Genomic DNA, 26,372 nt, shown 5'->3' on the forward strand with positions numbered 1-26,372 from the left:
CCTCATATAGAGAAGTAGAGCTGTCATTTTTTTTTAATTGAATGTAGGATGAATTCTTCACTTAAGCTTTCTTAAAATGAAGCATTACATAGAAAAGTGAAAAATTATCAGTAGACACAGTGGTCAGCTAAAGTCTCAGTTTCCTCTCTAAAAATAAGTGACAGCATACCTCTGTATCATTCCCTCCAGCTGTGCCTCCAGGGCAGCAAATAATTTTTATCATGGATCTTTTACAGCAAGGCAACAGTTTCCATGGAAACCACAGGGCAAACATCCATTACTGCTGCCTAGGACTTTATAAGCACACCGAAACTGAGGGAATCGCTTACTTTCAATTATTAATATTTTAAAATTGAGCAGTAGTTAGCTACTTTAATTCTGGTTTTGTTGTGTGTGTCTCTATGAACAAATCAATAGATGAGGAACAAATCAAGAAAATTCTGTGCCCCTCTAGCAACAAAATGAGTCTACAGAAATCAGGAGGGGGGAAAAAAAACCCCAGAAAGGTATTAAACCAGTATACATGCCAGCCAATGTCATCTCATACAAGACAGCAAATCAGAACAGAAATCAGTGCAGAACTTAGGTAAGAAAGAAGAAATTCCCTTGCACTAGCTCAGGAGAGCATATAAATTTATCTAGGTCAAAATGCTGACTAATCAGGAAAAAAAGACAGTCATAACAACTGAGAAAGTGGCCACTCACCTCTCTCAACAGAGCGTTCTCTTTTTCCTTCTGCTCCAAAAGGCTTTCGAGGTGGTGGACATGCATCTCTGCCTCTGCCAGTCTCCTTGTTCTCTCATGGTCCTCCTCAGTAGCCTTAGCAGAAAGCCCCTTGCTCTGCAACATCTCCAGAAGCTTCTTGATGGATTCGTCCCGAGCGTTCAGGGTTTGCTTCTGAGTCTCAATCCGCAGCTCCATCTCCTCCAGAGTCTTTCGAAGGAGGAACAGCTCCTTGGCCTGCCGCTCATGCTCAGTGTGCAGCCTCTGAAAGTTCTCCTCCGTCAGCTCTGCCACGCAAGGCTCACCAGTCCTACTGTTACTATCCTGTTGAAACAGCTGGTTTAGGTCCCTCTGGATCCGCAATTCATCCTGGAGAGCCTGGACTGTCATTTGCATGTGCTGGTATAAAGACAAAAAAGAAAACCCAAATGAGCTTTCCTCCTCAAGTAGCAGAAACAAAGCAGACTACGGGCAATGAGAAAGCAGCTACCACAGCTCTCAGAACCCTGCATTTAGCAAATGAGGATTCACATTATTCTGTTTTACACTGTCTTTAAAACTGATTGAGATAATCTGTAAAATGTCAGTAATTTAATTTGTGTTTATTACCAACAGGAAACAAGGTCAGTCTGGCAGCTCCTCACTTTGCTTGACTAAATAAAGACACTGTTCAAGATTAACAGAAGGTATTACACGGAACTGAAGGTGAGGAGTGGGGAAAGGCAGGGGAAACCTATAGGAATACGGACACATCATACAAAAAATTTCACCAAAAAACACAAAGGATGTCAAAATACAAAATGACTTTTAAGTGCTTTACAATTAAGTTAGCACATTAAATAATAAACATATGAGTGCATGCCAGAATGTGCTTAGCACTCCTTACGTGTTAATTTATTTAATCCTCACTATAACACATGTACTATTTTTTTTTCCATTTCTTTTTTTTTTTAAACATCTTTATTGAAGTATAATTGCTTCACAATGGTGTGTTAGTTTCTGCTTTATAACAAAGTGAATCAGCTACACATATACACAAGTTCCCATATCTCCTCCCTCCCGCATCTCCCTCCCTCCCACCCTCCCCATCCCACCCCCCCAGGCAGTCACATAGCACCAAGCTGATCTCCCTGTGCTATGTGGCTGCTTCCCACCAGCTATCTATTTTACATTTGGTCGTGTATATATGTCCATGACACTCTTTTTCACCCTGTCACATCTCACCCCTACTATTATTTGAATTTTATTGATGATGACACCAGGCATACAGAGACTTAAATAACTCACCCCAAGATCACACAGTAAGTAATAGAGCTGGCATTCGAATTAAAGCAATTCTCGCAGCCCACTGAAGCTAGTACCCAAAGGTAATTAGATAACTTGAAGCTTTAAAAACAAAAAACAAAACACAAAAAACTGAGGCTGTGTGAGCTATTTATACAGAAAAAGATAACAATATAAGTGAGTAATTTGAGTAATTAAATGAAAATGTTAGTGCAGATAAGCTAGTAAAATGTTTCAGAGGGTATATCTTTAGCCTGTATCCCTAACGAAGGTATATGAACCTTTAATCTGAATGGATAAATTCTAGAACATTATACAAAGAACCTAAAAGGAAGTTACATCAAGAATCATGTTTTTAGAAATGAAGAAGCAACAATAGAAAATCACCCTGTGTATTCAAGGTATTCAAGGTCTGGCAGTGTGCCACAGTGGAAGGAAACTAACCCACAATCAGAAGACAGGAGCTTTAGTTCCAGCTCTCACACTAAAGAGCAACCTAATTTGGAACACATTGCCATCTTTCTGGGTTTCAGATTCCTCATATTTAAAGTGAGGATATAAATGCCTGCACCATTTTTTCGCAGAGCTAATAATATCATTGAAATCTTTGTGGCATGTATGTTAAAACGTACATTGTTTAAAATTTTTGGCAAACTGCAAAACAGCAGTAAATATCTCAAGGAAACGATCTGGCAAGTGTACAAAGACGCTCACTGTTGTTTACACCAGCGACAAAATTAGAAACAACCTAAATGGATATTAATAGGTGATGAGTTAAGTAAAGGAGAAATGTCCACCCAGTTTAATACTATGCATCAATTTTTTAAAATGTAGATTTATAGTTACTGATAAAAACTACAGTTACAACATATTAAGAGTAAAAAAGCAGATATATAATAGCAAGTATAGGATGATCGCGATTCTAATTTTTAAAAAGTATGAACATGCAGAGAAAAGTCTAAAAGGATGCAAACAATTACCAGTGTCTGGGTATGGGTAGATTTTACATTTTTCTTCATACTTTTTTGTACTATCTAAATCCCCTACAGTAAGCAAGTAATCAATAAAAAGGGGCATTTTTACCTTTAAAAATAAGAGAAAAGACTTCAGAGATGCCTGCTTGGCTGTGTTCAATTTGCTACCACTTTGGTTAAAAGGGAGGGAACAATAAATATTTACTATTTACTATAAATAAAAAATATCATAAGAAATAAAAATACTTCTGTAATGTTACACAAGAAATAATTAATGGTTATTTGGGGGAACGGAGGAAGGCAAGAAGGGAAGAAGGGAGGAACGAACTGGAATCACTGGGGGACAACATGTAAGAAAACTTTATTCTATTCCGCATAAAAATTTTTTTAACTGAAGTGTAACTGACATTGAAAATTTTTTAATAATAGCTTTATTGAGACATAATTCACACATACCATAAAGTTCACCGGTTTAAACTGTGTAAGTCAGCAGTTTTCAGCATATTAAAAGTTATACATTGATCACTACTATCTAATTCTAGAACACTGCCATCACCCCTTAAGAGAAAACCCATATACATCTGCAGTCACTTCCCAGCCACTTCCCATCTTTCTCTCCTCCTAACCCTCCTCTTGAATTTGAACTAAATGTATGTACTACCCACCCAAAAATTAAATTAAAAAAAATGCCTAATGATATTTTTCAGCCTCAAAAAGGAAGGAAATGCTGACACACGCTGCAACATGGATGGACACTATGCCAAATGAAATAAGCCCGTCACAAAAGACAAATATTACACGAGTCCACTTACATGAGGTCCCTAGAGCAGTCTACCTCACAGAGACAGGAAGCACAAGAGTGGTTGCTAGGGGCTGGGGAGACGGGAGACGGGAGACAGGGAGTGACTGTTTGATGGGTGCAGAGATTCAGTCTTACAGGATGAAGAGTTGTGGAGATGGATGGTGGTGATGGCTGCACAACAGTATGAATGTACCTTATGAACTGTACACCTGAAAATTGGTTAAGATGGTAAATTTAACATGGTGAATGTAAGCTGTATTTTACAACGATTTTAAACACTGGGGAAAAAATATGCCTGCCATAGAATTCCAACGTGTTGATATTAAATAATTTACTTATAACTATTGATAAATATTTAGTTTGGTTCTCATTTTCCACTATTATAACAGGCACCTTCACATGTGTATCTCTGCACATTTATCCAAATTTTTCCTGGAGATAAATTCTGAAAGGTGGAATTCCTGGATCAGAGGGTATGCAGTTATGATTTTAATACACACAACAAATGATCTCTAAAAGGGTCTGTACAGATTTAAACTTCCACCAAACGATGTCTGAGCACTTTCCTATACCTTTGACAACTGGGTATTTTCTTTCTTCTCTTTCCTTTTTGGGCTTTTCTTTGATTACAAGTAAGACTGAATATCTATTCACATATCTACAGGCGCTTTGTATTCCTTCCTTTGTGACTCATCTGTTCTTGTTCTTTGCTCATTTTGTTTTGGGGACATTTAACCTTTCTCCTAATCCACTTTAAGATCTTTTTATATTTGGAAAACAACCTTTTGCCTGCTGTGCATGTTACAAATATATTTCCAAATCTGTCATTTTTCTTTTAACATAGTTTATGGCAACTTAAATACAGAATTTTTTTAGTGCAAAGATAAGAACCTCTTCTTTTACAGTTTCTGGTTTTGGTATTATGCTTAGCAAGTAGTGAACTTTCAATTATGGCAGTCTTCAAACTCTCCAAAAGCACTGGCTTTTTCTTACAAAAAATAAATTTACAATAAAATTATCAGGTATTTGAATTCATGAATATGATTCTTTAAATAAATTTAACTACCCGCATCATGCTGTAAAGATTCTCAACAGTTGTTGGAGTTCAAAATCCTTCATAAAAAGATGTGTCAAAATGCTAATTCTCTGAAGCCTATAATCAACCTCCAGTTTCATTCTTTACCTTTGGAAGTCAAAAAATCCAAATAAATTCTGAGCAAGTTTATCCCACAGGGAAATATCAGAAGTTAAATTCAACAATGAAACTGATTTCTAGGTACAACTGTCCCTCCTTTTCTGGACACTCATCACCAAATTCATTCAAATCAGGAGAAACAGATGTTGATGACAGCTAACAGTCTCACATACACTTTAGCACTTGTGATTATACTAGTATGGCAAGCACTGTTTTGGTGAAGAAAGAAAATACAACGACTAATGTGCCCTGCTTCTTCAGCTCTGCTTGCACCCATTTTACTAGAATACAGAATTAAAATGATGCTCTGACTGGTAGCCGAGAAGGCTACACAGCAATTTTCTCCATTGAAATGGGAATCAGCACCCCTTCTTTAGGCTACATTCAAGCTAGATTCACTTTACTAAAATTCCTGCCAACTCCCCTGGGAGAAGAAAGAAGCAGCAGGCAATAAGCCAGGCTGCTCTTTCTCTAGCACATTCATACTGAAGATAAAGGGAGCATATCTGCACATATCACAGACATTTACCATGACCGACCAAAAACACATGCTGAATTTAGCAGGACAATCTCAGTTGTCAGATATTAGGAAAATTTCTATTTGGGAATTCTGCTCATGACACTCTCCAAAATGATCTCACACTTCTCACATGCCAAATTGTACACCAACACTCACTAGTCTACTTCTGCTCACTCTAACACTCAGCTTGAGCTGGAAGACTGGAAAAATAACTGCTTAAAATTTAGTCCAAGGATTGTACTAAAATTACACCAAGCTGTATCTCAATGAAATGGTAGGATGTTGTGAACAATAGTAATGAAAATTCTTAAATCTCTGATAGGGTTTATGATCATTTTTTAGAAAAATACATCTCAAAAACAACAAAACATCACAACAATGCTTCATATATTTTAGACAAATATCAGAAGCTCTTCTGAGGCAAAACTTCCATTAGTTTCTCTGAACAAGAGAACGCTTTGATCCAGTTTATCCTGATTTCTAAAATGACAGAACCAAGGAGTCTAGAGCTATTTTTAGTTACAGAAAAAGAATATTATGGATACATGAAAACGGTCATCATCACAAACATTATACTGTATCCCAGAGAGTTCAATGCACTATTTGTCAAGATAACCATTAGAAAAAATACCAGTACTGCATCCTATTATGTTAAATTAAGAACGATTTTTTTTCTGAAACATGTAAATACATACATTGAGGAAACTTTATCAATGCAAGATGCAAAAGAGTTTATAGTAATTCTTACTGACATCACCCAAGTCGATCCTCAGGCTCTGTGATGTTCTGATCTGTGCTGTACCGTATGTGTCCCTAAGAAGAGCACTTACCAGCCCAATCTGCAATTTATTTCTTTGTATCTGTCTTCAAGAAAAACTTTCTAGAACTTGGGACTTTCATCTTGTTACTCTAGGGCACGGCACAGTGTTTGGTATAGTAAGTGCTCAATAAATTTTTGATGAAAGATTGACAAAAACAAATTTTCACGCATTATTTTGAAAGTAAATGGCTACTGGATAGTAGATGCAAATCAAGTCCCTGGAAAATTATATCTTTCCCCTATAACAGAAAGAATTACTCTTATTCTGTAACAATTAGTTCCTTACCAGCTAACACACAAAAAATTCTATCTCAAATACAAACTGGCCAAAATACTAAATGCAATCCTAATTTTTAAAAAAATGTTAATTATACACTCTGGATTTATTTGTGTTTGATCTGAAGTGAAGAGAAGCATTTTCAAATAATTAACTGTCAACAAGAATCTTTTATACTTTTAATACTATACAACATACACCAAAAGTGTAGGATAGAGTTCTTATCCAAAAACAGAGCTTACAAAGTGGTAAAACTTAATAGCTATATATACACACTCACACACCAGCACTATACCTTACTATAAATTTTAAATTAAGAATATTCAAGAACGAGAAATGGGACACATAAAAGCACTTATTATATATGCAACATACTCGAATGAAGTTCAGATTCTGTAAGATCACTATGATTTGGATTCATGAATCTTTAATAGGAAAAGAAAGTATTCTAATTTCTATCATTTTAGAAGAAACTCAAAGTTTTTTAATGAGTCTGAACCTCCAAGACTGAGACAAAGCAAGAGCCTCTAGGTAGTTCATTTCGTCTGATCATTAGTCTAGTATTCTTTCCGTTGATTCTTTCAGTTGCTGACAAGGATTTATTTTCTGTGCAGCAAAGCACACTGTAAACTCTCAAATATTAAACCAAAACCAAGTTCTCAGACTGATCTAAATAAACACCAGCAAGAGACATACTACAATGCGAGAAACAACCATACCAGAATTCAAATGGATAGATTAAATTGTTTAAATGAATGCTACTTTGAGCTTATTCTCCTCTAAAAAAGATGTCAGAGTCAAGAAAATGAACAAGCAATTATTCCAGATTCCTAGCAGCTACTCTCTGCTACTGAATCCAGGAGAGAAAAAAGAACATCTGCCTTTATGCCAGCATAACCCAGAGGAGAAATTAAAGAATAAACAAAAATACTATCAAAATGGGGAAGTCCCGAGGTCAGAATACATTCTATTATTGTGTGCTCATCAAGACAACAACTCAAGTGACAATAAACTGATTTTAGTACAAGTTCTAGAAATTCCAAATAGCTTTCAGTTACCCAAACTCCCATACCATTTACTTACCCCTTAACCTCTACTTAAAGAGTATATGTATATGTATAACTGATTCACTTCGTTATAAAGCAGAAAACTAACACACCATTGTAAAGCAATTACACTCCAATAAAGATGTTAAATAAATAAATAAATAAAATAAATATAAATAAAGAATATCCTCTACCCGTTCCCTCACTTTCACTCCCAGCTAAATCCTACCTGTCCTTTCATCCTTAGATCAGGCATTACCTCCTCTAGAAAGCCTGTCTGACTCTCAAACTGAACAAAAGGCAGAACTAGAGAGGAAGGAATGGGTGGAGGAAGAAAAGTACAGAAAGAAGAAAAGATAATATCCCAAACCAGATATTACAGTAGTAAAAATATCATCCTAAGCAATGTCAGGATTGAAGACGTCATTCCATTAAAAAATAACATCAAAATAAAAAATTTTTTAACCTTAAAAGTAAAATCAACCAGCAGAGGGATCCTATAGTAACCATTTCCATAGTGTTTAACTTGAGAATGCTCAGTACTAACAAAGCAAAGGCAGAATTAAATACAAGGGACCATAAAGGTACTGTTCAGTCTAGCAGCATTTTAAGTATCAACCTCACTTCTTTCTTCATGCTCTACAACCCAAAAGTTTCAAGCACCTGCAACAGACGTCAATGAGGTTAACAAAATTCCCAGATTTAGTCCCTGAAATACTAGTATATAAATCAAGAAGAAGGGTGAAGAAAGAAGGGTAAAGAAAGAAGAGTGAAGCGATACCAATCAGCTGTGAACATGTTAAGAGCTAACCCTGGCAATGCTACAACTGGGAGTGGATTCAGCTGAATAAACACACACCGGAGGCAGCAGCTTGACTGTGAGGTGGTTGGGGGGGGGGGGGAGGTCCCTGCTGGCATAAAGCTAACGGGCTAATGTCTGTGTCCCACAGAGCTATGTCAACACTGAAGTCACTGTGTGCCCAAAGCTTTCCAGAAGCTACAGAATTCCTTTTTCCTTTTTTTCCCCCCCTTTTCCTCCAGAGAAAGAGAAGAGGCAGGGAAGACTGATATTGAGGGAGAGTACAAAGAGATCATGACCTTACAATCTTACAGAAAAGCACTCCTGTACACTGCCATTGTTTAAGATGCTTTCACACACACTATCACTAAACTGTGTTAAACTGAAATGAAGCCCATCAAAATTATTTACATAAATAATTCTGTCTTGGGGAGAAAATAGCATAGAACATATACAAAGAACATCAGCTAACCAGAATAAACCAACCAAATTACTCACATTGTTTTTCAAGACTTACCTCTTTAATAATGGGCTTTCTTGTAAAAATCAAATCTACACTAGGCAACTGATAGACTACAACAGTCCACTGTTGTATTTTGTTCTAGAGATACTAAGACCAAGTGCAGTTAAGACAAGAGAAGGAAACCAAAGGTATAAGAATTAGAAAGCAAGAAAGTCATTATACAGAGACTGTAGGATGAAAACTCAGAAGAAATTACAGACAAAATATCTGTATAATTAAGAGTCCAGCAAGGGACTTCCCTGGTGGTCCAGTGGTTAAGAATCCACCTTCTAATGCAGAGGACGTGGGTTCTGCATCCCACATGCCACGGGGCAACTCAGCTCACGTGCCACAACTACAGAGCCCACCAGAGCCCACACGCTCTGGAGCCTGCGCACCGCAACGAAAGATCCTGCGTGCCGCAAGGAATATCCCGCGTGCAGCAACTAAGACCTGACGCAGCCAAAAATAAAACAAATAAATAATTAAATATTTAAAAAAAAAAGAGTTTAGCAAGCCTGCCGCATATAAGATCAACATATAAAATTTAACTGCATTTCTCTACAAGGAACAAATCTTTAAAAAGTGTCATTAAAAAGAGAGAGAAAGAGAATCTTGATAAATAAAACCAAAGAAGCATCTGGGGATAAAATAACAATAAAAAGTCAAACTATTATGGAGAAAATCATAATTGTTTCAAAAGCAAAACACCAAGGTATAAATATTATTTTTTTTTGTATACAATCCCTTAATTTTTCCATGGCAACCATCAAATAAGGCATATCAAAGGCTCTTTTACACATGCTTCTGTAAAAATGTTAAGTAGATAAAAGAAATCTTTAAAAATTAATAAAATTTTTTTGAAAATCAATTTAGGTAGTAAACAGACAATACAAAAGATTGCTTCATGTTTTAACAGCATGTTGAGAAGAAATAAAACCATATGGGATCTTCACGGGGTATTTAAAAGGAAAATACATTTGTTTTCTCGACTCTCACCAATTTTATCACATAAACTCCAATAAATACATGTGTTACCATTATTTTCATTCATCTCCTACATCCATATTTACTCATCGCGTTGTATTTTCAATTTGAATACTTAGGTCTATGACCACAAAATCTTTCACTTCACTTCAGCTGACTGCATACTTTTGGGGAAAGTTAAACATGCACTTACCCTATGACCCAGCGATTCCACTCCTAGATATTTCCGCAAGAGAAATAAAAACATGGCCACAAACACATCTGTATAAAAATGTTTACAACCGCTTTATTCATAAGAGCCAAAACTGGAAACAACCCCATCAACAGGAGAATGGATAAATTGATTCTGCAGTATCCATGCAATGAAAACTACTCAATATTAGGATGACTATGGATACATGCAACAACACGAATAAACTTTTAAAAAAATATATAGTACACTGAGCAAAAGAAGCCAAACACAACAGAGTACAGACTATATGGTTCCATGTATAGGAGGTTCTAGAGCAGGCAAAACTAATCTAAAGTGAAAGGAATTAGAACACTATCTATGTGTTCGGGGCAGGGAAAATACGGATTGGGAAGGAGCTCAAGGGAACCTTATGGGATGATGGAAATGTTCTATATCTTCGTAAGACTGCATTATACGACTACCGGCATTTGTCAAAACTCATGGAACTATGATACGGAAGATCCATGTATTTTGCTGTGTGTAAACTATACTCCAACAAAAAATAAATATATTAAAAGAGAAAAAAGTAACAGACATAGGTCAGAAAAGGGAAAAGTAAATAAATATTCAAGAAAATTTCTTAACAAGTAGGAATGACTTCACTTAAAAGAAAAAAGGATAATTTAGTTGATTTTAAGAACACTTCCAGTCCCAACATGTATTATGCTCTATCACCTAATTCAATTGTAACCCTGCATTCTTAAAAAGGTTAGAGAAGAAAGCAGAAGCTCGGGGCTACAGAGACTCATTCAAATATACAACAACGTATGGAAATCACCATCAACAATTTGCCTTATTTGTTTCAGATATCTCTCTCTCTCTCCCCCACCCCTCACTGTTGCTTATTTAAAATTCACAGAAGTGATGTCATCTGTTCTTGATTCTCTTTGCAAATTGCTCATGTTACTCAACATAATGTGTCTGAGAATGTAAACTGGTATAGCCACTATAGGAAACAGTAATGGAGGTTCCTCAAAAAATTAAAAATAGAACTGCCATTAGATCCAGCAATTCCACTTCTGAGTTTTTATCCAAAGAAAACAAAAATAACTAACTCGAAAAGATATCCGCACCCCCATGTTCACTGCAGCATTATTTATAATACCCAAGATATAGAAACAACCTAAGTGTCCATGAATGGATGAATGGATAAAGAAAATGTGGTGTGTATATCTATACACATATGTGTATAGATATACACAATGGGATATTATTCAGCCATAAAAAAAAATAAAATCTTACCATTTCGGAGGGGGGGGTGGAACCACAAGCTCACAGGTAGAGAACAGATTGGTGGTTGCCAGGGGTGGGGGACAGGGAGTGGGTGAAATGGGTAAAGGGAGTCAAAAGGTACAAACTTCCAGTTATAAAAATAAATAAGTCCTGGGAATATAATGTACAGCATGGTGACTATAGTTCATAACACTGTATTACATATTTGAAAGTTGCTAAGAGAGTAGATCTTAAAAGTTCTCATCCCAAGAAAAAAAAGTTCTTTGTAACTATGTGTGGTGATGGATGTTAACCAGACCCACTGTGTTGATCATTTTGTAATGTATCCCAATAGCAAAATATTGAAACTAATATAATATGTCAACAATACTTCAATTTTTTAAAAACGTGTTTGAGATTTATCCACACTGATACACATAACTCTAGCTCATTCACTTTTATGAACTGTATAATACAGGTTTCACAATTCCTTATCCAAAATTCTAAAATCCAAAGAGCTTTAAAAAGACTTAAATTTTTCTCCAAGCTTAATGGAAAAACCTGACTCAACTGCTATGAGGCTATTTACCATTTATTTATCCAATTTAATATGAATATTCCTAATTTTTGCTACAGATTTAATATGTTTGATGACTGGGTATTGTCCAGATCCCAATGGGAGTATTACACAATATACAGTTTATATACTGGATTACCTTTCAAAATCTGAAAAACATCTAAATTCCAACATACATGTGCCCTAAGTATTTTGGAGGAAGGGACTGTGTACTCATATTCCATTTTGTGAATAAATACCAACTTATCCACTCACCTACTTGAGGAACAGTTAGATGTTTTTCCACTTTTTTCACTGTTACGACAAGCACATGTACATCTACCTGTCTCCTTGTGCACATGTGCAAAAGTTTCTCTCAAGGAGACACACAGAAATGAAACTGCCAGGTAGTAGAGCGTGTCTTCAACCTTACTGGTCATTTAAATGTACCTTTTTCAATTTACTATAAACAAGATGCATGACACAGATGATAAAAGGGAGCAGATATCCAGCCTATAACTTTCATATCTACAGAACCATTAATCATATAACACTTTCCATTAATCATAAAACCACTTTCCTAGAAGGAAATTTTTGGTGGAAATGGATTGGGTTGTTACTTTAAAAAAAAAAAAAAAAAAGAAAAGCTAAATGATTGTGCATTCAATTCCATCCATAAGGAATAAAGACAGTGTTTTCAAAGAAAGTTATTACTTATGAAGCTACTTTAATTAGCAGAGCCCAAGTATCGCTTAAGGTTTGAGAATTTTTTTTAAAAAGCAAAAATTCTATCCATAGGATCTTTTCTCTCTGAAAGAAGGAATGAGAGAAGAAACAGAAAAGATTGGAAAGAATCCTAATTTCTCTCCGCTCACCCTACTTCCTAAAATGGCATCTTTCCCTGAGAATCCCCACAAAATACAACTACTTTAATCTCAGTACCAAAATTTTGATGTCAAAGATTCCTATAAAAATGATCTTAGAGATAAGGACACTGAAAATCTGAAAGCAACAATAATCAACAGTTTCAAGAATTTCCTTTCTATCCCTTCCATATTTATTGGAAAATAAATAAATAAGCAGGCTTCTTTTTTCTCTCAGGTATTTGAGAAACAAAAAAGTAACACAGGGATACCTGATTCATTACTAATGTTTAAAATATTTTTAAACTAAACTTATGAATTGGGATAGATGCTTATATAATTCGATTTTTCTGACAGCTTTTAAGAACACATTCTTTGATCCCCATATTATAAGGAAAATTGGTTTTTTAAATAAAGCTACTTGCTTAACCCAAGGTATCTAAACAAAAACAAGAAAACTTAAATGAGAGGTTCACAAAGGAACATTTGATGACGTTAGTGGACCTAAAATATGTCGTATTTCTTATACAGACTTAAGCAAAAGAAAATATGAATCCCAACGTATAGACAAGTGCCACAAAAACACAAAACCTACAGGAACACAAGAACAGCACTTTATCCTAGGTGGAAAAACGAACCCCTAGCCTATTTCAATACCAGAAGAATGACAGATTCTGAGAGGGCTCCGGCGGCTACCTTGGGAGTTCTCTCCATCAAGAACAAGAACTAGTAATTAACATGAAAGAGTCCATTTCAGACAATTCTGCCCACAAAGGAGGCAGCGCTGTTGAAAAATAAACTTAACCAAACATTGGAGAACAGAAAAAAAATACTGAAGTATAATCCCTCACTGATGGAAGAAAGATCTTTAGTTAGTAGCAGGCATTAAGCTCCCTGACAGAGATACCATGGCAGGTGGGTATAATAAACATGGTCTGTCTCCATATAAAGGTAGATAAGACAGATAACGGTGGATAAGAGAGTCATTAATCCCAACAGCAACAAAAATACACAATTATAACTGCAAACAGGGATAAAAGCTATAAATCCAAGGTAGTAAAAGATAAGAGAAGATTTGGGGGCTGGGTGAGATCTGAAGAATAAGTTAACTTCCATTAACTATTTAAAGACACAACACTTCTACTGTGAGGAGAAGACTACTTAGGTGAAGACCCTCAAGAAGGAGGGGGCACAGCACATTTGAGGGATTAAGGAGACTGAGCACCAAGGAAGTGTGACAAGAGTTTTGGACTTTAAGGGCAACAGGAAGCCCTGAAAAAGTTTTGAGCAGAGTACGATCATCTCTACCATCATCACTAACAGTGATGCCGGGCACCTACTACCACATTTAATTCTTAGAACAAGTACATGAGGTAAGAATTATATAACCATTTTACAGATGAGGAAACTAAGGTTTGGAAAGACTTAGCAGCCTGCCAAGCTCACATAACTAGTGAGTGGTGGAGCCAGGATTCAAACATCACATGGGCACTTTCAAAAGCTCAGACTGGCTGCAATGAGGCTGCATACCAGGGGGAAACAGAAAGACGGGAAAATTGGGAGACCACTACAATAATGTCAGCCAACAGCGACATGACCAAACTATGACAGTGGCTGTGGGGTGGGAAAATGGATGGCTTACAGAAATACTTCAGAGAAAAAAGATCACCAGGATTTGACTGGCAGGGTGGGAAATGAGGGAGTGAAGCAATCAAGGAAAATTCTGAAGTTTCTGACTTAAACACCATGGACAAGTTGGTGGCACCATAAACAAAAATGGGAAAAAATAAGGAAGGACCAGAATTGAGGGGAAATCTTGAGCTGAATGTAATGTGCTTTTGAGATGCTGAGAAAAGGTTTGAGGGAGCAACTGGGCATGTGGGTCTGGAGCTTAGAGGAATGATATGAGCTAAATAAAGATGTTAAGTGTGGAAGCTCTGATACACAGATGTTAACTGAGGCCAAGGTAGTGAATGAGCCTCCCTAGGAAAAGAAAACACAGCAAGAGGAGACAGTCATAGGACTGATTCAACATTAGATGGCAGGCAGAGGGTAAGAGGCGGGCAAAGGAGACAAGAGGAGCAGTCAGAGAAGTGGGTAGAAATCAGGAAAACAGTGTCACAGAAACTGAAAGAAGCTGATAAGGACCCTTTCTCTAAGGGGAGAACACAGACCAAGAAAGATCTGGCTCTGGGTTCAATTCCTGGTTCCATCAGGATGACTTCAGTGAAGTTAACTAAATACTCTGAGCCTTAATTTATTAATCTATACTATGAACATTATGAAACTGAATCTACAGGGTTATTATAATAATTAGCAGTAAGACAGAACACCTATCACACTGTAAATTATCAATAAATGGCAGTTACTGTTGTTGCTCCTGTTTGTAAAACCAAAAGGTTTGGTTAGTGGCTTACTGAACCCAGCCCTGGGAAGCCCTAGGGGTTCTAAAGAACATCTTCAGGGAATGCCTGGCAGGGCCACACTGGGGCATCTGGGCTCCCCAGTCCTGTCTCAATCAGAACAGCTTTGCCTTCTTTTTCATTTTACTTCTTAAAATAAGTTTTAGGCACTTGCCTGGTGGCACCGTGGTTGGGAATCCACCTGCCAATGCAGGGGACACGGGTTCGAGCCCTGGTCCGGGAAGATCCCACATGCCGCACAGCAACTAAGCCCGTGCACCACAACTACTGAGCCTGTGCTCTAGATCCCGGCTCCACAACAAGAGAGGCCACCGCAATGAGAAGCCTGCGCCCCACGCCGCTCGCCGCAACTAGGGAAAGCCTGTGCGCAGCAACGAAGACCCAACAGAGCCAAAAAATAAATTAGTTAATTAATAAATAATAAGTTTTATTTTCATATCTGAATAATATTCATTTGAAAAAGGGGTCTGCAGCTTAAAGTGTTTTTCAAAAAGCAATGACTGGATCATCTCAATAGTCCCTTCAATTCATTTGGATTACAGCTTGTAATTCTTTTTTTTTTTCTTTTTTTCAATTTTTGAAGTTTCTTTTATTTATTTTTTTATACAGCAGGTTCTTATTAGTTATCTATTTTATACATATTAGTGTATACATGTCAATCCCAATCTCCCAGTTCATCCCACCACCACCCACCCTCCCCGCCACTTTCCCCCCTTGGTGCCCATACGTTTGTTCTCTACATCTGTGTCTATTTCTGCCCTGAAAACCGGTTCATCTGTACCATTTACAGCTTGTAATTCTTCACCAAAGTAAAACATGTGAGAAATAAGGACAAAACAACACACTTGATAACATAATCCCTAACATGAAGCTTATTATTTATGATTATTTCATTAGAATAATGGTTATAAATCAATTAGCTCTGTTTATCTACTGAAAATTGTACTAGGGTCAGTGCCATTACTGCCATTGAAGCACCACAGCCTTATAATAGCAATTTTTTGTTTGTTTGCTTAAGATTATAACCACATGAACAGTGAAGAAAAGAGTTAAGCAGCATTAAAATCACAAAGGGCTTTCTTTTTTCATGAAAAATAAAGTTGGTTAGTGTGCTCAAATTACTTGTTTTCTTTTTGAAAGCCCTGCATGAAGAAAACCAATTAATAAAGAATCAAAATATCTCACCAGCCTTTTCTCATTGAAATCAGTACCTCTAAAAACTTTCTTTTAATATCCTTTTCTTATGCTATTGATTGTTTGTAACTAATCACTTTCCATGTCATCATTGTATGTGGTCCTCTTGTGATAATTATCCCACACTCTCCAGTTTAGTCTGTTGAGCAATCACCACTCTGGTGCAGCTGAAAATTCTCAGGGACACTAGCTTGAATCTCTATGGCACAGATGTCCTAATACTTCATTTTAAAATGGGACAAAGGTTTTACAGAGCCTTGCTGATCTTTTGTCCCAGACACTGGCTGTCTTTTTCATCTAGGACATAATCAAAAATGTACTGTATTAAAAAAAAATGTACTGTATAAGTTTTTTAACTACAACTTTAGAACTTATACTCTTCAATAGTAAGTCACTTCTCTTAAATGACAGAATTTGCTCCTATTTAATTGCTGGAAGTTTTAAGCAATTCAATAGGAGCTGACGGTGGATCAATAGTTGTCTTCATTTTAACAGCTCACCCAATAATGAGGAACATGAGAACTGCATCTGGAAGATTTGGTGTGAAAGGAAATGACTTCTGAAAGGCTGACTGATTTATTTGTGCTGATACTGGCACAGACTGCCCTACTTTAGGCAGGATGGTTAGGGAAGGTCTCTTTGAAGACGTACCATTTAAGCTGACACCTGAGGCAGCCAGCATGTAAGAGTGGGGTAAGAATGTCTGGCAGCACATAAGAATAAAGAGTTAAGAACAGCATATATATATATATGTATATGTGTGTGTGTGTGTGTACATATATATTTGAAGGACATTTTTTTCAACACCCAATCGGCCATTAATACAAATTGAAAGCCTGTTATAATCAAATCAATGTAGTCCTGGAAAAAGAATATCAACAAAGAGATCAATGGAACAAATCTCACAATAATTAAGCACTTAAGAAAGAAAAAGGAAATGCCACAAACCAAAAGAAAAGAGACTGATCACAGTATTTAGAAAGCTTTTCAATTATTAGGAAAACATCAAAATAAATACGTTCTCCCCACGCAAAATTAAAAATAAGTTCCAGGAAGATTAAAGAACTAGGTATAAAATGCAAATTAATTAGAAAATAAAAAGAATAAATATAACATATTTAATGATATTCAGATAGGGAAGGACTTTCTAAACAAAAAACGAAATGTAAGAAATTACAAAAAAATTACAAATTACAAATGTAAGAAAAGTATAGTACATTTTACGGCTTAGAAATCTAGAATTATAAACATCAAAAGTCAAAAACTAATGAGCAAATGACAAAAACTACAAATTATTCACAACTGTGAAAGTACTTTATCCTCACTATTGAAAAAGCCCATAAACGTCAATGAAATACTAAGACCTTACTGTCCCCAAGAGAAATTAACAAATAGGAATATACCAATCACAGACAATATGCAAATTGACAATAAACACATGAAAATGTAAACAAAGAATTGCAAATGAAAGCAAGGTAAGACAAAACTTTTTAATCTATGAAAGAGGTAAAAGTTTTTTTTCAGGCAAAAGATTTTTAAACATTATATGAACAGGTAAGGTGATACATGCATTCTTACATGCCTGATCACCTAAAGTGGTCCAATCCTTCTAGAAGACAGTGTGTCAATAAGTATATTCATCTCTTTTATTTTATAAGCACAAATGTATCATCCTTAGGAAGCAGAAACTATCTTCTAGCAATGTTGCTTTTCTCTCCAAATATAAGGTGGATAATATAGTAATTTGTAGGGTCATTTTTGTAACATTTTCTCATTACAAAGTAAGAAATATAAGTGTTAAAACATTTTAAGAATACATAAATGTATATGGGAAAACCTCTCCTATAATTCCTTTGATCCCCTCTGATGAATAGATTCAATTTTTTAACAACCTATCATAGGAAAATAATCAGAAATGTGAAAATGTATTAATAAAGATGGCCATAACAGTAATACATATGACAAAAAAACCTGAAAAGTGGGGAGACCTTCAAGATGCCGAAAGAGTAACACATGGAGATCACCTTCCTCCCCACAAATACATCATAAATACATCTACGTGTGGAACAACTCCTACAGAACACCTACTGAACACTAGCAGAGGACCTCAGACCTCCCAAAAGGCAAGAAACTCCCCACGTACCTGGGTAGGGCAAAAGAAAAAAGAAAAAACAGAGACAAAAGAATAGGGACGGGACCCGCACCAGTGGGAGGGAGCTGTGAAGGAAGAAAGGTTTCCATGCACTAGGAAGCCCCTTCACTGTCGGAGACAGGGCGTGGCAGGGCAAAGCTTAAGAGCCACGGAGGAGAGCGCAGCAACAGGGGTGCAGAGGGCAAAGCGGAGAGATTCCCTCACAGAGGATCGGTGCCGACCAGCACTCACCAGCCCAAGAGGCTTGTCTGCTCACCCGCCAGGGCGGGCGGGGGCTGGGAGCTGAGGCTTGGGCTTCGGAGGTCAGACCCCAGGGAGAGTACTGGGGTTGGCTGCATGAACACAGCCTGAAGGGGGCTAGCGTGCCACAGCTAGCCGGGAGGGTGTCCGGGAAAAGTCTGGAGCTGCCCAAGAGGCAAGAGACCATTGTTTCCGGCGCGTGAGGAGAGGGGATTCAGAGGACCTCCTAAATGAGCTCCAGAGACGGGCGCGAGCCGAGGCTATCAGCACGGACACCAGAGACTGGCATGAGACGCTAAGGCTGCAGGTGCAGCCACCAAGAAGCCTGTGTGCAAGCACAGGTCACTATCCACACCTCCCCTCCCGGAAGCATGTGCAGTCCCCGACTGCCAGGGTCCCGTGATGCAGGGACAACTTCCCCGGGAGGACACACGGCGCGCCTCAGGCTGGTGCAATGTCACGCCAGCCTCCGCCACCACAGGCTCACCACCGCATTCTGTACTCCTCCCTCCCCCCAGGCCTAGGTGAGCCAGAGCCCCGGAATCAGCTGCTACTTTAACCCTGTCCTGTCTGGGCAGGAACAAACGCCCTCAGGCAACCTACATGGAGAGGAGAGGCCAAATCCAAAGCTGAACCCCGGGAGCTGTGTGAACAAAGAAGGAAAGGGAAATATCTACCAGAAGCCTTAGGAGCAGCGGATTAAATCTCCACAATCAACTTGAGGTACCCTGCATCTGTGGAATACCTAAATAGACAATGAATCATCCCCAAATTGAGGCAGTGGACTTCGTGTGATTTTGCCTGTATAGCTTTGCTTTTACCAATTGTCCTAGGGTTCTGTCTGTCCGTTTTTTGTTTTTTTTTTCTTAGTATAGTTTTTAGCGTTTGTTATCATTGGTGGATTTGTTTTTTGGTTTGGTTGCTCTCTTCTTTTTTTTTTTCTTTTTTTTTTATTACTTTTTAATTTTTTTATTTTCAATAATTATTTTTTATTTTTTATTTTAATAACTTTATTTTATTTCTTTTTTTTCTCCCTTTTCTTCTGAGCCATGCGGCTGACAGGGTCTTGGTGCTCTGGCCGGGTGCCAGGCCTGTGTCTCTGAGGTGGGAGAGCCGAGTTCAGGACATGGGTCCACCAGAGACCTCCCAGCTCCACGTAATATCAAATGGCAAAAGCTCTCCCAGAGATCTCCATCTCAACACTAAGACCCAGCTCCACTCAACGACCAGTAAGCTACAGTGCTGGACACACTATGCCAAACAACTAGCAAGACAGGAACACAACTCCACCCATTAGCAGAGAGGCTGCCGAAAATCATAATAAGGTCACAGACACCCCAAAACACACCACCAGACGTGGACCTGCCCACCAGAAAGACAAGATCCAGCCTCATCCACCAGAACACAGGTACCAGTCCCCTGCACCAGGAAGCCTACACAACCCACTGAACCAACCTTAGCCACTGGGAGCAGACACCAAAAACAACGGGAACTACGAACCTGCAGCCTGCAAAACGGAGACCCCAAACACAGTAAGTTAAGCAAAATGAGAAGACAGAGAAACACACAACAGATGAAGGAGCAAAGTAAGAACCCACCAGACCAAACAAATGAAGAGGAAATAGGCAGTCTACATGAAAAAGAATTCAGAGTAATGACAGCAAAGATGATCCAAAATCTTGCAAGTAGAATGGAGAAAATACAAGAAAGGTTTAACAAGGACCTAGAAGAACTAAAGAATAAACAACAAGGATGAATAACACAATAAATGAAATGAAAAATTCTCCAGAAGGAATCAATAGCAGAATAACTAAGGAAGGAGAATGGATAAGTGACCTGGAAGATAAAATAGTGGAAATAACTACTGCAGAGAAGAAAAAAGAAAAAAGAATGAAAAGAATTAAGGACAGTCTCAGAGACCTCTGGGACAACATTAAACGCACCAACATTCGAATTATAGGGGTCCCAGAAGAAGAAGAGAAAAAGAAAGGGACTGAGAAAATATTTGAAGAGATTATAGTTGAAAACTTCCCTAATGTGGGAAAGGAAATAGTCAATCAAGTCCAGGAAGCACAGAGAGTCCCAGGCAGGAGAAATCCAAGGAGAAACACACGAAGACACATATTAATCAAACTATCAAAAACTAAATACAAAGAAAAAATATTAAAAGCAGTAACGGAAAAGCAACAAATAACATACAAGGGAATCCCCATAAGGTTAACAGCTGATCTTTCAGAAGAAACTCTGCAAGCCAGAAGGGAGTGGCAGGACATATTTAAAGTGATGAAAGGAAAAAACCTACAACCAAGATTACTCTACCCAGCAAGGATCTCATTCAGATTTCATGGAGAAATTAAAACCTTTACAGATAAGCAAAAGCTAAGACAATTCAGCACCGCCAAAGCAGCTTTACAACAAATGCTCAAGGAACTTCTCTAGGCAGGAAACACAAGAGAAGGAAAAGACCTACGATAACAAACCCAAAACAATTAAGAAAATGCTAATAGGAACATACATATCGATCATTACCTTAAATGTAAATGGATTAAATGCTCCAACCAAAAGACATAGACTGCTGAATTGATACAAAAACAAGACCTGTATATATGCTGTCTACAAGAGACCCACTTCAGACCTAGGGACACATAAAGACTGAAAGTGAAGGGATGGAAAAAGATATTTTATGCAAATGGAAATCAAAAGAAAGCTGGAGTAGCAATTCTCTTATCAGACAAAACAGACTTTACAATAAAGAATGTTACAAGAGACAAGGAAGGACACTACATAATGATCAAGGGATCAATCCAACAAGAATATAACAATTGTAAATATTTATGCACCCAACATAGGAGCACCTCAATACATAAGGCAAAGGCTAACAGCCGAAAAAGGGGAAATCGACAGTAACACAATCATAGTAGGGGACTTTTAACATCCCACTTTCACCAATGGACAGATCATCCAAAATGAAAATAAATAAGGAAACACAAGCTTTAAATGATACATTAAACAAGATGGACTTAATTGATATTTATAGGACATTCCATCCAAAAACAACAGAATATACTTTCTTCTCAGGTGCTCATGGAACATTCTCCAGGATAGATCATATCTTGGGTCACAAAGCAAGCCTTGACAAATTTAAGAAAATTGAAATTGTATCAAGTATCTTTCCTGACCACAATGCTATGAGACTAGATATCAATTACAGGAAAAATTTTGTAAAAAATACAAACACATGGAGGCTAAACAATACGTCACTAAATAACCAAGAGATCGCTGAAGAAATCAAAGAGGAAATCAAAAAATACCTAGAGACAAATGACAATGAAAACACGACGACCCAAAACCTATGGGATGCAGCAAAAGCAGTTCTAAGAGGGAAGTTTATAGCAATACAATCCTACCTCAAGAAACAAGAAACATCTCAAATAAACAACCTAACCTTCTACCTAAAGCAATTAGAGAAAGAAGAACAAAAAAACCCCAAAGTTAGCAGAAGGAAAGAAATCATAAAGATCAGATCAGAAATAAATGAAAAAGAAATGAAGGAAACCATACCAAAGATCAATAAAACTAAAGGCTGGTTCGTTGAGAAGATAAACAAAATTGATAAACCATTAGCCAGACTCATCAAGAATAAAGTCTGAGAAAACTCAGATCAATAGAATTAGCAATGAAAAAGAAGTAACCACTGACACTGCAGAAATACAAAGTATCATGAGAGATTACTACAAGCAACCATACGCCAATAAAATGGACAACCTGGAAGAAATGGACAAATCCACAATCAACATTGTGAAAATGACTATACTACCCAAAGCAATCTACAGATTCAGTGCAATCCCTATCAAACTACCAATGGCATTTTTCACAGAACTAAAACAAAAAATTTCACAACTTGCATGGAAACACAAAAGACCCCGAATAGCCAAAGCAATCTTGAGAAAGAAAAGTGGAGTTGGAGGAATCAGGCTCCCTGACTTCAGACAATACTACAAAACTACAGTAATCCAGACAGTATGGTACTGGCACAAAAACAGAAATATAGATCAGTGGAACAGGACAGAAAGCCCAGAGAGAAACCCACGCACATATGGTCACCTTATCTTTGATAAAGGAGGCAAGAATATACATTGGAGAAAAGACAGCCTCTTCAGTAAGTGGTGCTGGGAAAACTGGACAGGTACATGTAAAAGAATGAAATTAGAACACTCCCTAATACCATACACAAAAATAAACTCAAAATGGACTAAAGACCTAAATGTAAGGCAAGACACTATAAAACTCTTAGAGGAAAACAGAGGCAGAACACTCTATGACATAAATCACAACAAGATCCTTTTTGACCCAGCTCCTAGAGAAATGGAAATAAAAAGAAAAATAAACAAATGGGACCTAATGAAACTTCAAAGCTTTTGCACAGCAAAGGAAACCATAAACAAGATGAAAAGACAACCCTCAGAATGGGAGAAAATATTTGCAAATGAAGCAACTGACAAAGGATTAATCTCCAAAATGTACAAGCAGCTCATACAGCTCAATATCAAAAAAACAAACCACCCAATCAAAAAATGGGCAGAAGATCTAAATAGACATTTCTCCAAAGAAGACGTATAGATGGCCAAAAGGCACATGAAAAGATGCTCAACATTGCTAATTATTAGAGAAATGCAAAGCAAAACAACAATGAGATATCACCTCACATCAGTAAGAATGGCCATCATCAAACAAATCTACAAACAATAAATGCTGGAGAGGGCATGGAGAAAAGGGAACCTTCTTACACTGATGGTGGAAATGTAAATTGGTGCACCCACTATGGAGAACAGTATGGAGGTTCCTGAAGAAACTAAAAATAGAGTTACCATATGATCCAGCAATCCCACTCCTGGGCATATATCCAGAGAAAAACATAATTCAAAAAGATACATGCAACCCAGTGTTCACTGCAGCTCTATTACAATAGCCAAGACATGGAAGTAACCTAAATGTCCATCAATAGGTGAATGGATAAAGAAGATGTGTTTTATATATTTATACATATATATGTATACACACACATACACACACACACACAGACACACACAATGGAATATTATTCAGCCATAAAAAGGAATGAAATAATGCCATTTGCAGCAACATGCATGGACCTAGAGATTATCATACTAAGTGAAGTAATCCAGACAGAGAAAGACAAACATCATGATATCGCTTATATGTGGAATGTAAAAAAAAAAAAAAAAAAAGATACAAATGAACTTATATACAAAACAGAAATAGACCCACAGACATAGAAAACAAACTTATGGTTACCAAAGGAGCAAAGAGTGTGGAGAAGGGATACATTAGGAGTTTGGGATCAGCCACCACTCTCAACAGCATGTTCGGATAGACGATTAGGCCTGAAGTGCTTAATTTGTTAAAAGAAAGGTATTAAACAACCATTTTATTAAGATATGAAAATGAGAGACAACAACAAGGAGAAATTTAAGTGCAAATTAAAGCAAAGACTACTTTAAAAACTTTAAGTCAGTAAATCTGCATGACAAAAAACTTGTAGAAAATCTAAGAACAGCATGATGCTGTAGTAGTATCTCCTGAGCAAATGAGGAAGGTGATTTAAGAGACAGGTCACCTGTCAGAGCCAGGTTTTAACACCTTATTTCTAGAACTTTTATTTAATGTTTATTCATCAAATTTCTATACCACTTATAAATTCTCTGAATACTTTAATGACTCATCCCATGCCTTAGTGTGTGAGTGTTTGACCTTACCAAAAACAGTCTTGCAAATCACAGTATTTTTCTGAAATGTAATCTCTAACCTGGGTTGGCAAGGGAAGTCCATAAGAAAGTTTAGTACTGTGGTTCCAAAAATAATAACAATAAAAAAAAAAAAAAAAACACACGCAATTCCCTTTTAATGGTTTAAAGTCAAGCATTCTTTAAAAAATTCTTTCATATCTTTTCAAAGTCCTAATAATAAAGGAAAATTCCTTTACAAATCCACCACTGTTTTGCTATAGACACTTGAACTGAGTGGGAAAGATGTGACAAGTCAAGTCAAGATATTGGTCCACAGAGAAAACGAAACAATACTCCTACACCGTTGCTTTAGCAGGGCCTGTTTGTGCTTAGGAGTATCACATCGATACCTTGTATTCCCGAATATTATACCCATCCTTCCTCTATGTTCTTATCATCAGGGATAAAACCTTGTCTTCAACTGCCTCTACTAACCTGCTCATAAGAAGCAAACTTTCTCATCACGATACTCAGAACCCTAAATTCTCCCCGTTCTCCCTGCGTATCAACCTATTTCTGGCTCCAGTATCTGTCACTTCCGAGAGCACATCACCTGTAATTCTTTTCTGAAAGATCAGGCTCTCTTAACCTCCCACTGTGTCCTAATAATCCATAAGCACAGGGGACACCCCGATATTTGTTTCCTCAACTCCTGGGCTGCCGTCATGATATCAAAACAATCATGCCCCATGAAAATTCATGCTGAGGTGTCATGGCAAGATCCTCTGCTACTTTGTAATTCTCATATTCAACATTTATTGGTAGTTCAAAGTAGCAGAAAAGAAGAGGGGATGTTAGCTTCAAGCACTGGCTGGGCTCAGAAAGACTGTTTACTTTAGGTCAGAGAGAGTGCGTATTTATTGCAGAGAAGAAGGAACTAACAGAAAGTGAGCAAAGATTATGTGAAAGAAAATTAATGGAGACAGATTGCAGAGGAGGGAACCAGAGCTTAAATCTGTGATAGAAATAAGAAGCGAGCTTGGTGAAGGAGAGACAGTATCTCCTCTGAGTCAGAAGAGACGACGACAAGAACACAGGTAACTGCTGAGGTGATGAAGGTAACTGAGGGGTCCCAGCATAGACTTGGTTTCAGTAAAATGAGAGCAGGACAATTACACAGGGGTGGGGATTGGAGTGATGGAGAAAGTACTAAGGGACTTAAAAAAGAGACATACTTGTTCTGAAGAGAAGGAAACCAGAACTTTTCAAAGTCACAGAGGAGAAAAAGCAGCAGCTGTATTCTGCACAGCAGATATATACAGCCTTCACAACAGACTATCTCAAGGAAGCTGCAAGATGCCTGGAAAGTACAAAAATGATGTCAAGAATGGTTCTGCTAAAAGTGACAACTTTGTCAAAACTGACTGGAGAGTGCGGCAAATGTTAATGGTTAAATATGGGGGATGGGTATAAGGAGGTTCACTATACTATTCTCTACTTTTGTGTACCTTTGGAAATGTTTATAATAAAAAATGTTTTTAAAATTGCCTAGCCATCGTATGACCTCAGGAGCAATGGTTATCTTCCTCAGAAAGCTCAACATCTTGCCAGAACTTTCCAGAAGGTTTTAGGAACTTCAGAGACACAATTGCATACGGATACATACACTCTAGAGGACTGCAAAATTCAATGACAGGGAGGCAAAAGTTTCCAGTTGACGAGGATTTGTCCCAAATTTGTTCTAAGGAGTGAGAAACACAAGTGAGCATTAAAATTAGGCTAAGCGTGTCAGGCGTGACAAACAGGGCCAGAAGATGAAAGCGA

At 37.4% G+C, this 26,372-nt stretch overlaps 1 protein-coding gene across 1 annotated transcript in view; it reads right to left on the reverse strand.

Moving 5' to 3' along the window:
• Positions 1 to 232: 232 nt before the first annotated feature.
• The window catches only part of LOC309623503 (uncharacterized protein), a gene marked incomplete at its 5' end in the record, with an annotated part of 32,608 nt that continues 6,468 nt past the window's right edge, over positions 233 to 26,372 (reverse strand). The window contains one exon of the mRNA XM_082380451.1: positions 233 to 1,122. Within this exon, the coding sequence (XP_082236577.1) occupies positions 583 to 1,122 (540 nt within the window). The 3' untranslated portion in view covers positions 233 to 582. The remainder of the gene's footprint in view (positions 1,123 to 26,372) is intronic.

Source organism: Balaenoptera borealis (assembly GCF_965194805.1).
Source record: "Balaenoptera borealis genome assembly, chromosome: 2".
NCBI classification, from domain to species: Eukaryota; Metazoa; Chordata; class Mammalia; order Artiodactyla; family Balaenopteridae; genus Balaenoptera; species Balaenoptera borealis.